This window comes from Callithrix jacchus, chromosome 2 (assembly GCF_049354715.1).
Source record: "Callithrix jacchus isolate 240 chromosome 2, calJac240_pri, whole genome shotgun sequence".
Classification (NCBI taxonomy): Eukaryota; Metazoa; Chordata; class Mammalia; order Primates; family Cebidae; genus Callithrix; species Callithrix jacchus.
The window spans coordinates 128688320-128701286 of record NC_133503.1 but is presented as its reverse complement, the minus strand read 5'-3'; the positions used below and the strand labels follow the sequence as shown (position 1 = coordinate 128701286).

The following is a 12967-nucleotide window of genomic DNA, read 5'->3' as shown; positions in this document are numbered from 1 at the left end:
ACTTTCTGAATGTCTGGCTGTTATCCTTTTCTATTTAGATATCAGTGGATTAAATAATAGGCATCAGGTCCTGTTCTGTGTACTTCTATGGTATTATCTAATAGCATATCTAAGGGTCAGAGTCAAGTCTCTGAGGCAGATGGTATCATTAGCCACAGTTACCAGATGAGGAGACAAAGACATAAAATGGTTAAGTGACTTTCCCAATAGCTCACAGCTACCAAGTGGTAGAACAGGACTTGACCCCAAACAGTATTAACTGCAGAGCTCATGCATGCGCTTACCCACTTGCTATGTGGAATGAGAAGAAGAAGACTTATATAAGTAAAGTCCAAGTCTTTACAAAGCAGCATTGAATGAGCAGAGCTGCAGTGTGCCGTGGTCCTAAGACTCCTCCAAGAAAATAGTTCCCTGAACTGTAAGTGCCTATCTACCTCTTAGATAAGAGATGCCTAAGGGAGAGCGGGTCTTGGAGAGAGTGGAGGCTGTGTGATTGAACTGATTCTCTCGATTATAAGTGTTTCCGTCCCGTGGAAATTTGGAAATCTAGGTTTCATTTTATTAGAGAAGATAATGTGTCTTTACATCAATAAGATTGGATTGTAGCTCTTTATTCCTTCCATAGGTAACTATGTAAGTCATCCCAAAAGAATTTAGACTACTTTTATCTTTTTAAATCCCAGCTTTCTAAACAGTCATTATTTTAGTCCAGAATAATTCTGTTTTTGTTTTTAGTTTGGTTGGGTTTTTTTTTTTGCATTTTTCCTGCATGTTTCCTGTGTTCATTTCCCCTTAGGGTCATCTGCCTCAACATTCTGTTCCTAAACCTCTGCATGGGTGTTTTTTTTCCTTGTCATTCTGATCTCTGATTAAGTGGCACCTTGTCTTAGTCTATTTAGGCTGCCATGACAAAAATACCATGGACTGGGTGACTCAACAACCAACATTTATTTCTCCCAGTTCTGAAGGCTACGGAATCCAGGATGAGGGCACTGGAAGATCCAGTGTCTATTTCATAGATGCCATCTTCTCACTGTATCCCCACATGATAGGAAAAAGGTGAGAGAGCTCTCTGGGTCTTTTTTATAAGGGCACTAATCCCATTCATGAGGGGTTCATGCTCATGACCTAATCACCTGCAAAGGGCCCCAACTTTTAATACCATCACTTTGGTGGTTAGGATTTCAACATACGAATTTTAGAGGGACACACACATTCAGTCCATTGTATCACCTCTTCTGTGAGGCCTTCCCTTTCCAACTCTAATGTCATCACAATCCCTCCAGAATCATGTCACCCTGTTGTTTTTCCTTCATAGGATGAATAATTATCTGGATTATCTTATTTATTTGTTCTGTGTGTTTATTGGCTGTCTCCTGTACTGGAATGTAAGTTCTAGTGCATCAGGAATTTTGTTTATCTAAGAGATACAGTAGTCTCTATAACTATACCTAGAAGTATTCTGGCAGACACATAAAAAAGATGATTGATTAATATGTATTGAATTACTAAATGTTAGTTTAAGGCAGATAAGGGAAACTAGAGTCAACTTGAACAGGAGGACTTGACATAGGCACAACACATCAGGGCTTTGAGCCCAGGGCCCGGTTAGGGATGGCAATGAAGGTTGGGAAGAAAACTGTAGAGAGGAAGCTGATGCCTTGCTGGAAAATCAGGCTACTGGTCAGAGTTACCTGGAGGTGGTACTCAGGGAGAAAAAAAATGCCAGGTGGTACTAAAAAGGCCAGACACATGCAATAACCTATAACTAGTGGATAACTCATCCCTTACCACCGCCAACCCAAATCTCCATACCCAGTGTCACCAATACAAGTGGAACTGTCCTTCCCAGTTCTTGTGAATGACTTGTGTGCATATGCATGCACACATAAATGTTCATAGCTGAGGGGTGGAGGCAGCAGGGACAGCCACATAATTCTTCCCATCAATAGCCCTGAGTTCAACTTCTCCTTGGGTTGGCTAAGAGAAGAAGCCAAGAGAAGAAGCTAGGCATCCCCTAGTCTAAATCCAGCCTATAAGCCTGTTTTATTTGTTCCGCTCCATGTTTAAAAATAAATTGTGCCAACACATAAAAGTAGTAGGTTTAACATCAACTTTGGATTTTCTAGGTTAGTTTCACAAATGAGAAGGTCTGGCATGCTGAACCTGCATTTCCACATGACACAGTGGCCAGAGCTGAGTAGCCAGCATGGCCTCGGATGGGTGCACTCGGCAGTTCCTCATGGGCCCTGTCATCTGCTGGTGTATTTAGCTGGCATTATCCCCTTAGGTCACCTGCTTCTTCTTCATAGGTATTTGAGCTTGCAATGTCTAGCATAATGGTTAATCCACAATGTAAATAATCAATAATGCATCATCAATAATAGTGTTCATGTTGGTAGAACTTGTGCAGATTACCCACTAAATGGAAACCTTCTAGGGCTCCCCATTGCTTGGCAAATAATGTCCGTGTCCCTGATGTGGGTGCAGTCTGAGCTATATTTTATAGCCAATTACTACCATATAAAAGGAACAGAGCTAGATTTTAGGCTTTTAACTTATAGAAACAGCCCTGTAGGCTTGGGAGAAACAGAAGGAGAGAAATGAGGAAAAAGAAAAACAAAAACTATGAGATAGAGATGAAAGAGAGAGAGAGAGAGAGAGAGAGAGAGAGAGAGAGAGAGAGAGAGAAAGAGAGAAAGAGAACAGCTTAAATAGTGCAAACCGTTGCCTTTCATCTGCCATTCCACTCATGGAACATGTGCCCACTGGCATGGGATACAGGTAGGCTTGAATCAACATGTTGACAAAATTTGTGTAAATATGCAAGTGATTTTGATTCTCTTACCACTGACAAAGAGGTGAATAAAATGAACTGTTTAGGTTGTCAAAGTGCTGAGCTTTGTGAACATTCTTGAGGGAAAACTGAAGAATGATAGGCCAAAGAGAAACACTAGCCAACAGAGAGAGGGAACTGATAAAATGCAACTATAGGCCGGGAGCGGTGGCTCAAGCCTGTAATCCCAGCACTTTGGGAGGCCGCGGCAGGTGGATCACGAGGTCAAGATCGAGACCATCCTAGTCAACATGGTGAAACCCCGTCTCTACTAAAAATACAAAAAATTAGCTGGGCATGGTGGCGTGTGCCTGTAATCCCAGCTACTTAGCAGGCCGAGGCAAGAGAATTGCCTGAACTCAGGAGGCGGAGGTAGCAGGGAGCCGAGATCGTGCCATTGTGCTCCAGCCTGGGTAACAAGAGGGAAACTCTGTCTTAAAAAAAAAAAAAATGCAACTATAGTTTGTATTGTGTAAACAAAGCTGGGTGCCCTGCTATACTCAACCATAATGCTTCATCAGTGAGTAGCCCCTTCTCACCAACTTTTTCTGATGTTTGGATTATAAATTATAATTGAAAATACAAAATAAGCCTGTATATTAATTCAATAACTTGGAATTTAAGACAAACCTTTTTTTTTAAAGGAGTAAACCAGATAACCTTTTCAAAGTAACTCACACTGACCCTGGACCAACTCTGATTCTTACAGGAACATCCAATACTTGGGCAACCCTTTTTTGTACTTCATCCCTGCAAGACGAATGAATTCATGACTCCTGTATTAAAGAATTCTCAGAAAATCAATAAGTAAGAAATACCCTCAAGATACATTGGCTTCTACTCTGATTTTAAAACTGTAACTCTTTTTATGTGACTCTAAAAACTAGGCTAAAAAAAGAAATATTCTTTGTAATCATAATAATAATAATAATAATAATGGCTAACACATTGATTTTTATGATATGCTAGGTGCTGTTCTAAGAGTTTTAGATATAGTAAAGGACTGAATTTTTGCAGCATTCTTATGTGCTAAGTACCATTTTTTTTTTACCCAGTTTACAGAGGAGAAAGTGATGGAATGGAGGAGTTAAGTAACTCAAACAAGGTCACACTGCTAGTTAACTGGTGGGATTTCAGTCTGAGCATTTTGGCCTCAGAATCATGCTCTTAATCACTGCACTCTACTACCTTAGTAAGTGCTGTAAACTGTTAAGGGTAAAATTTGAATCAAGGGGAATCAGGAGCCCCAGTGCCTTACCTCATCCTTCAGTCACCCTAATGAGGGATCCTTGCAGGCTCTCTGGACCTTAAATTCTTGTCAAGCAATGGGGCTGGCATTCAGCAATGCTGAGATTCCAGGTGGTAGGTATACATCTTTGAAGAATGCCTCATTTCGGTTAGTGACCGAATGATATTCTACCATTCATCCAAAACTGCAATGGAAACATTAGCATGGCCTGTATTTCATTTATTTCCTAGGAATGTCAACTATATCACGTCATGGCTGAGCATTGTAGGGCCGGTTGTTGGGCTGAATCTACCTCTGAGTTATGCCAAAGCAACCTCTCACGATGAACGAAATGTCGATTAACAAGGTAAAAGAAAAGCCTGGATTTAATGTTTTGCTGTTACAAAGATCAGTGTCTCCATTGAATTTAGACTCATCCCACTAAATATTAAATTTGCTTTTGTCATTAGTGTGCACACACTGACTTTTATTTTTTATTTTTCCAATTAGTCCCCTACCAAGTTACTTAGGACAAGGATCCCCAATCTTCCAGCCAAGGTCCACAATCAGGCCTTACAGCAGGAGGTGACCATCGTCTGGTGAGCAAGCAAGCCAGCATTACCACCTGAGCTCTGCCTCCTCTCACCTCAGCTGCAGTATTGGGTCCTCATAGGAGTGTGAACTCTATTGTGAACTGCACATGTGAGGGATCTAGGTTGCATGCTTCTATGAGACTCTAACCAATGCTTGATGATCTGAGGGGAACAGTTTCATCCTGAAACCATCTTCCACTCAGTCTGTGGGAAAATGGTTTTCCCTGAAACCGGTCTCTGGTGGCAAAAAGTTTGGGGTCCATCAATCCAGAAATATTTTACTTTGCTGTAAGTAGCATGCATTCAATGACAAGAGTGGATGGTTTTCTTTTAGTACTGATATTCTTAAATAAGTCTGTACTGCTCAGTGAATCTTCTTTTATTCTGTTGGCTTTTGTTTTATATTCTTCAGATACTTCTATTGAGCTTAGAAATTGTGGCGCAAACAGCACCAAGAGTTTACCTGGCCAGTCCTGGCTTTAATAGGACCAATACCGTGGAATATTTCATCTTACCAAGATGCAACATGGCTTATTTTTCCTTTGGATGCAAATGTCTGTGGCAACTGATATTTGATAGACTGAATGTTTAGAAGAAACACTTCAAAGATGTAAATCATGGACAAGCATGGTAGCTCACACCTGTATTCCAAGCACTTTGAGAGGCCAAAGTGGGAGCATCACTTGAGCCTGGGAGTTTGAGACCAGCTTGGGCAAAAGATTTTGTTCAAACCCTGTCTGTACAAAAATACAAAACTTTCCCTAATATAGTGATAAGTGTCTATAGGCCCAGCTACTCAGGAGGCTGAGGTGGGTGGTTGGCTTGAGCCCAGGAGGCAGAGTTTGCAGTAAGCCGAGATTGTGCCGCTGCACTCCAGCCTGGGTGACAGAGCCAGACCCTGTCTCAGAAAGAAAAAAAAAAAAAAAAGACACAAATTACTATAAATAGCAAACAATGAGTCTAACTTACTAATACTAGGAGTGCCAACATTTCACTTGCAGGTTATTCTTTTCTAGGCCAAGTAGTTTACTTCCATTTGTCTGATATGGAGATTGAGGGAGAACTGTATTTGTGTGTTCATTTTAATGTAAGATATACAAAAATTAAATTACTAGATTTACATGTTTCTGAAACTGGTGTTATAAACATGACGTATCTTAAATGATTCTCCCACAATCAAACTCAGGAACAATAGATTATTTCTGTTTTACTGTGAGAGAGAGAGAGAGAGTGTGTATGTATATGTGTGGATGTTCGTGTAGACAGATAGAAGTAGAAGAAAGAAAAAAACACAGTGTTTTACGGTGTGATAAGATGTTTTACCAGCAAGGTGTGGCACAGTAATTAGAAGTTTTCTAAAAAGCTATAGGAAATATTCAAACATTAAAATTTCTTTTTGACCTATAGTAATAAAACAATGGTCATTCTATCCCTCTACTTGTCAACCCCATAGTTGCTCTGCTGTACTCTTTGAGGGCTCTTGAGCAAATCTTCATGTCCCTGAGACTTATTTTCTTCATCTTTAATTTGAAAATAACAAGCTACCTCATAGGGTTGCTGTGAGAACCATATGAGATCATTAATGCATGATAAGATATTGCAAAGTATTATACAAATATTCATTAAATCCTTACCTTTCTTGTATATAATTGGTATTCACTCAGGCTGTAAATAAGTTTTATAGCCAGTTAGGTATTAAGATAAACCTAGTCTGGAAAAATGTTTTGTTTTGGTGGCTTGTGTTTTTTTTTGTTGTTGTTGTTTTCATTTGCTAGGAGCCAATTATCACTGGCTTTTTAGATAATCTAGATTAGTGTCTTTGAATGAGGGATATACTTAAAATCACCTGAGGATCATTTACAGCTACAAATGCTGGGGCCACTTGACAGTTTCTCTGGGGTGATTCTGCTCTGGAGAACCTTTGGTCTGGATATACCTTTATTGTAGCATTGATTTGTATTGTTTTGCTCTGACAGGTCTCTTCCAATCCATTCAAACTGGACTTGGTTCCTAATGTTTGTCTAGGCCTTACATGGATAGTAAGGAAGCTTAGGAGACACGTCCATGAGGCAGCCCACTTGTAGGAAACCAGTTCAGGTGAGGACATCATTTGCCAGGGGGCCACCAAGCACCATGACAGCACCCACAGTCCATATCTGCAGATTAAGAGCTGAACTCTCACAGAAAAAGTGGAAGTATAGAAAGGGTTAATTCAAACTGCTAGAAAAGCTAAAAGCAAATTTTAAAATGCTGAGTTGCACATATTCATGCTAGGATGAGAGCCAGCTTAAATGCTTGCTGGGCATTTTGGTATTTACCACTTAACGTGTTTTCAACTTCTTTGAGGGATTTCCCCCCGACTCTCCCTAATGTAAACACAGATTTCTCAGCAAGTCATTTCTCAAGCCATGTCATTTCTAGTGTAAAAAATTATAATAATATGTCTCTGAATAGTGTTCTTGTCTGCAAATATTAGTTATCCTTTGCTAACGGATTCTGAGATGAGAGTCTATCAGTTTGGAGCCAATGTTTATTTTTTTTAAAAAAGTTAAAAATAAAACTTTTTCTCTGATTAACAAAGACCTAAAAAGACATTTGTGGCAGAAAAAAGTTCTGAGGAGCTCCTGTAGACTGGGGAGGCCTTTCTCCCCAGATAGATCTGTCTCCTCAGGCAGCTTGATTTCTTTCTAGAATTTTTTTCACTTAAAAAACTTCTAATTTTTGGTTGATAACAATTTCCATTTTTAAAAATGCAGTTATGCTAACAGAAGGTTATCCTGACAGTTATTAAACATTAGAAGATAACTTGGTTTTGTTGAAGTAACCGTTCTTTATCGGCAGTCTGAGGAATTTTTCTCCCTGTTCCTCATATTATACATATCTTCAATCAGAAATAAGGCTGAGTAAAGCTGCTTCCAGCTAACCTCCCAAATTCTGCTTCTGTGTGACCTTGGAAAAATTGCTTCACCTCTGTGGTCCTCAGTTTCTTTATTTGTAAAATGGGGAAATACAGCTATGTGTCTTTTGTGACAACCGTGAATTTTTGGGTCTGTGAAATAGAAGTCCAGAGATCTAAACTGTGAGGCTGGTTAGCTGCTAGTTGTGTGACTTGGGCCAATTTTCTTATCGACTTTTTAAACTATTTCTGTAAAATAAAGCCCATAGTATCTATGCCACTTACCTGACAAGGGCATGGAGAAGATCAAAATGATGCATAAAACTGAATGTGCTTTATAACCAAGGCAGCAAGGCATGGAGTGAGGGGTGACAGTGGATAATGACCTGCTCCTTCAGGGACACTGGCATGCCTGCTCCTCCCCACCTCATTACATGCCTGAGCCCTCCCAGGGCCAAGCACTCTCTGATCTGGGGAGTCGTCTTCACACCCTTAGCTGACTGTTGCTTATGCTGGTGCCCACCTGGAAGTTCTTCCTTTCCCACAGGTCTACCTGATTCCCACCCTGGTATTGGCGATTCACTCTCACAAAGCCATCTCTGACCACCACAGCCTTCAATCAGTGCTCCCTTCATTACTCACTGTCCTTAGTCACTATGAGCTTTTAGCTGCCTCTCTTCCACTCTGATTGCTCCCCAACTTAATGATAAGTATTAAGTCATTTCAGGTGACGGCCACTGTTCTTGATTTGCTCTGTTTCAGCATACACAGAAGATTGTCTATGTGCGCCACCAAAGTGGAAAGCCTCTTGTGTTGGGAATTGGAGAGGTGGGAACTCTTTGAGTGACCAGTGGAGGGAGCAGAGGCTGTGTTGCTCAGCAGATACTAGCCTACAAGCTAGGTTAAAAAAACAAAATTTTTACAGATGACATGAGAGTATATTTAGAAAATCCCATATTCTCAGCCCAAAATCTCCTTAAGATGATAAACAACTTCAGCAAAGTCTCAGGATACAAAATCAATGTACAGAAATCACAGGAATTCCTATATACCAATAACAGACAAACAGAGAGCTAAATCATGAGCAAACTCCCATTCCCAATTGCTGCAAGAGAATAAAATACCTAGGAACACAACTAACAAAGGATGTGAAGGACCTCTTTAAGGAAAACTACAAACCACTGCTCAAGGAAATAAGAGAGGACACAAACAGATGGAAAAACATTCCATGCTCATGGTTAGGAAGAATCAATATCGTGAAAATGGCCATACTGCACAAAGTAATTTATAGATTCAGTGCTCTCCCCATCAAGCTACCATTGACCTTCTTCACAGAACTGGAAAAAAACACCTTAAACTTCATATGGAGCAAAAAAAAGAGCCCATATAGCCAAGAAAATCCTAAGCAAAAAGAACAAAGCTGGAGGCATCACGCTACCTGATTTCAAATTATATTATAAGGCTACAGTAATCAAAACAGCATGGTACTAGTACCAAAACAGAGACATAGACCAATGGAACAGAACAGAGACCTCAGAAGTAACACCATACACCTAAAACCATCTGATATTTACAAACCTGACAAAAACAAACAATGGGGAAAGAATTCCCTGCTTAATAAATGTTATTGGGAAAACTGGCTAGCCGTGTACAGAAAGCTGAAACTGGACCCATTCCTTACACCTTATAACAAAAATTAACTTTAGATGGATTAAAGATTTAAACATAAGACCTAACACCACAAAAACCCTAGAAGAAAACATAGACAATACCATTCAGGACATAGACACAGGCAAGGACTTCATGACTAAAACACTGAAAGCATTGGCAACAAAAGCCAAAATAGACAAATGGGATCTAATTAAACTCCAGAGCTTCTGCACAGCAAGAGAAACAATCATTAGAGTAAACAAGCAAGCCACAGAATAGGAAAAAATTTTTACAAGCTACCCATCTGACAAAGGGCTAATATCCAGAATCTACAAAGAACTAAAACAAATTTACAAAAAAAAAAAAAACCCATCAAAAAGTGGGTAAAGGATATGAACAGGCATCTTTCAAAAGAAGTCATTTATGTGGCCAACAAACATATGAAAAAATGTTCATCATCACTGGTCATTAGAGAAATGCAAATCAAAACCACATTGACATACCATCTCATGCCAATTAGAATGGTGATCATTAAAAAATCTGGAGAGGATGTGGAGAAATGGGAATGCTTTTACACTGTTGGTGGGAGTGTAAATTAGTTAAACCATTGTGGAATACACTGTGGCAATTCCTCAAGGATCTAGAAATAGAAATACCATTAGACCCAGTAATCCTATTACTGGGTGTATACCCAAAGGATTATAAATCGTTCTATTATAAAGACACATGCAAAGATATGTTCACTGCTGCACTGTTTACAATAGCAAAGACGTGGAACCAACCCAAATGCCCATCAAGGATAGACTGGATAAAGAAAATATGGCACATACACACCATGGAATACTACGCAGCCATAAAAAAGGATGAGTTTATGTCCTTTGAAGGGACCTGAGTGAAGCTGAAAACCATCATTCTCCCCAAACTGACACAAAAACAGAAAACCAGACACTGCATATTCTCACTCATAAGTGGATATAGAACAATGAGAACACATGGACACAGTGAGGAGAACATCACACACTGGAGTCTGTTGTGGGCTGGGAGGCTAGGAGAGTGATAGCAGGAGGTGGGGAGGTTGGGGAGGGGTAACATTAGGAGAAACACCTAATGTAGGTGAAGCGGGGTTGGAAGCAGCAAACCACCATGACATGTGTATACCTATGTAACAATCCTGCAAGATCTGCACATGTACCCCAGAACTTAAAGTATAATTTAAAAAAATTTCACCTTCCCTCCCAACAAATGCTTATTAAAATCAAGAAAAAAAAAAAGGCCAGAACTGGCTTTTTGCATGCATTTCTCCTATGGTAGGTATATAGTGCTTTTTATTCATACTCCCCAAATATTAGGAAATAGAGCTCTGCAGTGTCAAAACCAGCTCTTAGATAATTTGGAGATATTCCAGTGAGTTTTTTAGGATTAAAATTTGAGAGTGAGAATATGAAAATACTCACTCCAGCAGATTTCCTCTTACATACTGAATCCTAGGCCCGGTGCTACAGATAGCAAATGGGAAGATATAAGAATGCCCCAGTCCAGTGGAGAGGACACACAAGAGGAAGCTTCAGGAACAGTAGGCTGCATGCTTGGGCAAGTGCATGCCAAGGAAGGCTTTGCAGAAGAGGAATGTGAGTGGAGTCTCGAAAACCTTATGACTTAGCCAGTTCAAGAGTGAAGGAAGAATCTTGAAGGTGCTTGTGGGGAAGTGGTGAAGAATCAAGCTGGCTAGCAGGACTGGGGCCAGCTTGGGAAGAGCCTTTACTGTCTCACTGAGAATTTGTATTTGGCCTGAAAACCACAAACAGCCACTGCTGGGATTCAAATAGAAAATTAAAATGATCACGTTTGCATTTAAGGAAGAACCTGTATTTTTTAAATGGCTGCTGCATATAATTATTCATCCATATACTTTCTGAGGTGTGGTTTCATTTTGTTTTTACTGCAGTGTCTTAGCCACAGGATTTAGAAGGTTGAGGAGCATGGCAGGGGCTGAGACTGTGCCAAAGACACTTTTCAATTTTTACCTGCGGCCTTCTAAGACAAAACCTGCCAGTGTTCTGAAGAGCCATGAATCCTGGCTGCTGAGTTACCTGGGGCAAGTCACTGCATCTCTCTGAGCCTCTGTTTTCTGATATATTAACATAAGGAAGTGTATTTGATTCAATAAAATCAATTTATTGTTTTGTAACAAGTTTTTTTTTTCTTGAGATAAAGTCTCACTCTGTTGCCCAGGATGGAGTGCAATGGCTTGATCTTGACTCACTCCAGCCTTGACCTCCTGGGCTCAAGAAATCCTCTCATCTCAACCTCCAGAGTAGCTAGGACTACAGTAGCATGCCAGCACACCTGTTTAATTTTATTTTTTGTAGAGATGAGGTCTCACTATGTTGCCCAGACTGTACTTGAACTCCTAGACTCATGAGATCCTATCTCAGCCTCCCAAAGTACTGGGATTACACAGGCGTGAGCCACCATGGCCAGCCAGTTGTTTGTTTGTTTGTTTTTTTTAAATGAAATAGAATATATAAAAAAGAAAATGTCAAAGAGCATTACACATAGTAAGGGTATTATTGTTTTGTGAAACTTTGGTTTTGCCAATACACACACTCACACACACACATACGAAATCAGTATTTCTGTGTGTGTGCACATGTGCACTAAGTTGTGAAATAGAGTGTCTAGCACCAGAAAATAGAAATCTGAAAACTGGTGGACAAATAAGCTTTCTTCCTATTCTTTTTTTTTATTATTGTACTTTAGGTTCTGGGGTACATGTGCAGATCATGCAGGATTGTTGCATAGGTACATACATGGCAAGGTGGTTTGCTGCCTTCATCCCCCATCACCTATATCCGGTATTTCTCCCCTCATTATCCCTCCCCACCCTTCCCAACCCCCACTGTCCCTCCCCTAGCTCCCCATAACTGACCACAGTGTGTGTGATGCTCCCCTCCCTGTGTCCATGTGCTCTAATTGTTCAACACCTGCCTATGAGTGATAACATTCGGTGTTTGGTTTTCTGTTCTTGTGTCAGTTTGCTGAGAATGATGGTTTCCAGATATATCCATGTCCCTATGAAAGACAGAAACTCATAGTTTTTTATGGCTGTATAGTATTCCATGGTGTTTATGTGCCACATTTTCTTTTTTTTCCTTATGCTGCTGACCAGTAAGTTGTTGAAGGCTATTCTATTAATAAAAGAGTATAGGAAGTACTTAACAACTATACTATTAATAAAAGAGTATAGGAAGTACTTAACAATTATTGTGTCTGTGGCATTTCACGTGCACAAAGGTGTCTGAAGCTACTCCTCAGGATTTTGATAGGGCTTCTCTATAGAAGCGTTTTCACATTTTTATTTCTTTATGGTAATCCTGGGATCTCAAGCCCTTGCTTTAATTTTGTGTTGTTAGTAGCGACATCTAGTGGTTCTGTTGCAAGTATCCTGCATTCTAGACCATTAGAGCTGAAAGTGATTTTAGAGACCACCAGGTCCCATTTTGTAAATTATTAAAAACAAACTGAAAACTCATAGTATTTCTACATTCACATCAACTCTACATAATAATAAATAAAACCTATAGCTGTGTAATGCTTTCTTGGATTACTTTGAAACTTTTCAAATACCCAGAAGTCACTGTTGGTTTTAACCATGAGAAATTTAGCAAAGCATGCCCTGATAAATTTAAAGAAAATCATAGTTCAAAGCTACAGCCTTTGGTGCATTGCTATTTACAGGTGCATGCCAGAGCCTCAGGCTTTTG

At 39.8% G+C, this 12967-nt stretch overlaps 2 protein-coding genes across 13 annotated transcripts in view; both read left to right on the top strand.

Moving 5' to 3' along the window:
- LOC144581584 (uncharacterized) overlaps positions 1-1060 on the top strand; it is a 45311-nt gene extending 44251 nt beyond the window's left edge. Inside the window, exon 2 of the transcript XR_013532598.1 lies at positions 961-1060. The gene's annotated coding sequence lies outside the window, so the exon portion shown is untranslated. The remainder of the gene's footprint in view (positions 1-960) is intronic.
- ATG10 (autophagy related 10) overlaps positions 1-12967 on the top strand; it is a 307667-nt gene that overhangs the window by 282698 nt on the left and 12002 nt on the right. For 5 of the 12 annotated variants that reach the window (XM_035291257.3, XM_078365885.1, XM_017969813.4 and 2 more), the window contains 3 exons: positions 3546-3643; positions 4316-4431; positions 4575-9145. In XM_035291257.3, the coding sequence (XP_035147148.1) occupies positions 3546-3643; positions 4316-4427 (210 nt within the window). In that variant the 3' untranslated portion in view covers positions 4428-4431; positions 4575-9145. Of the gene's footprint in view, positions 1-3545; positions 3644-4315; positions 4432-4574; positions 9146-12967 lie in introns of those variants that run through there. The other 7 variants (XR_004739826.3, XR_013532597.1, XM_035291259.3 and 4 more) reach the window with 7 other exon arrangements.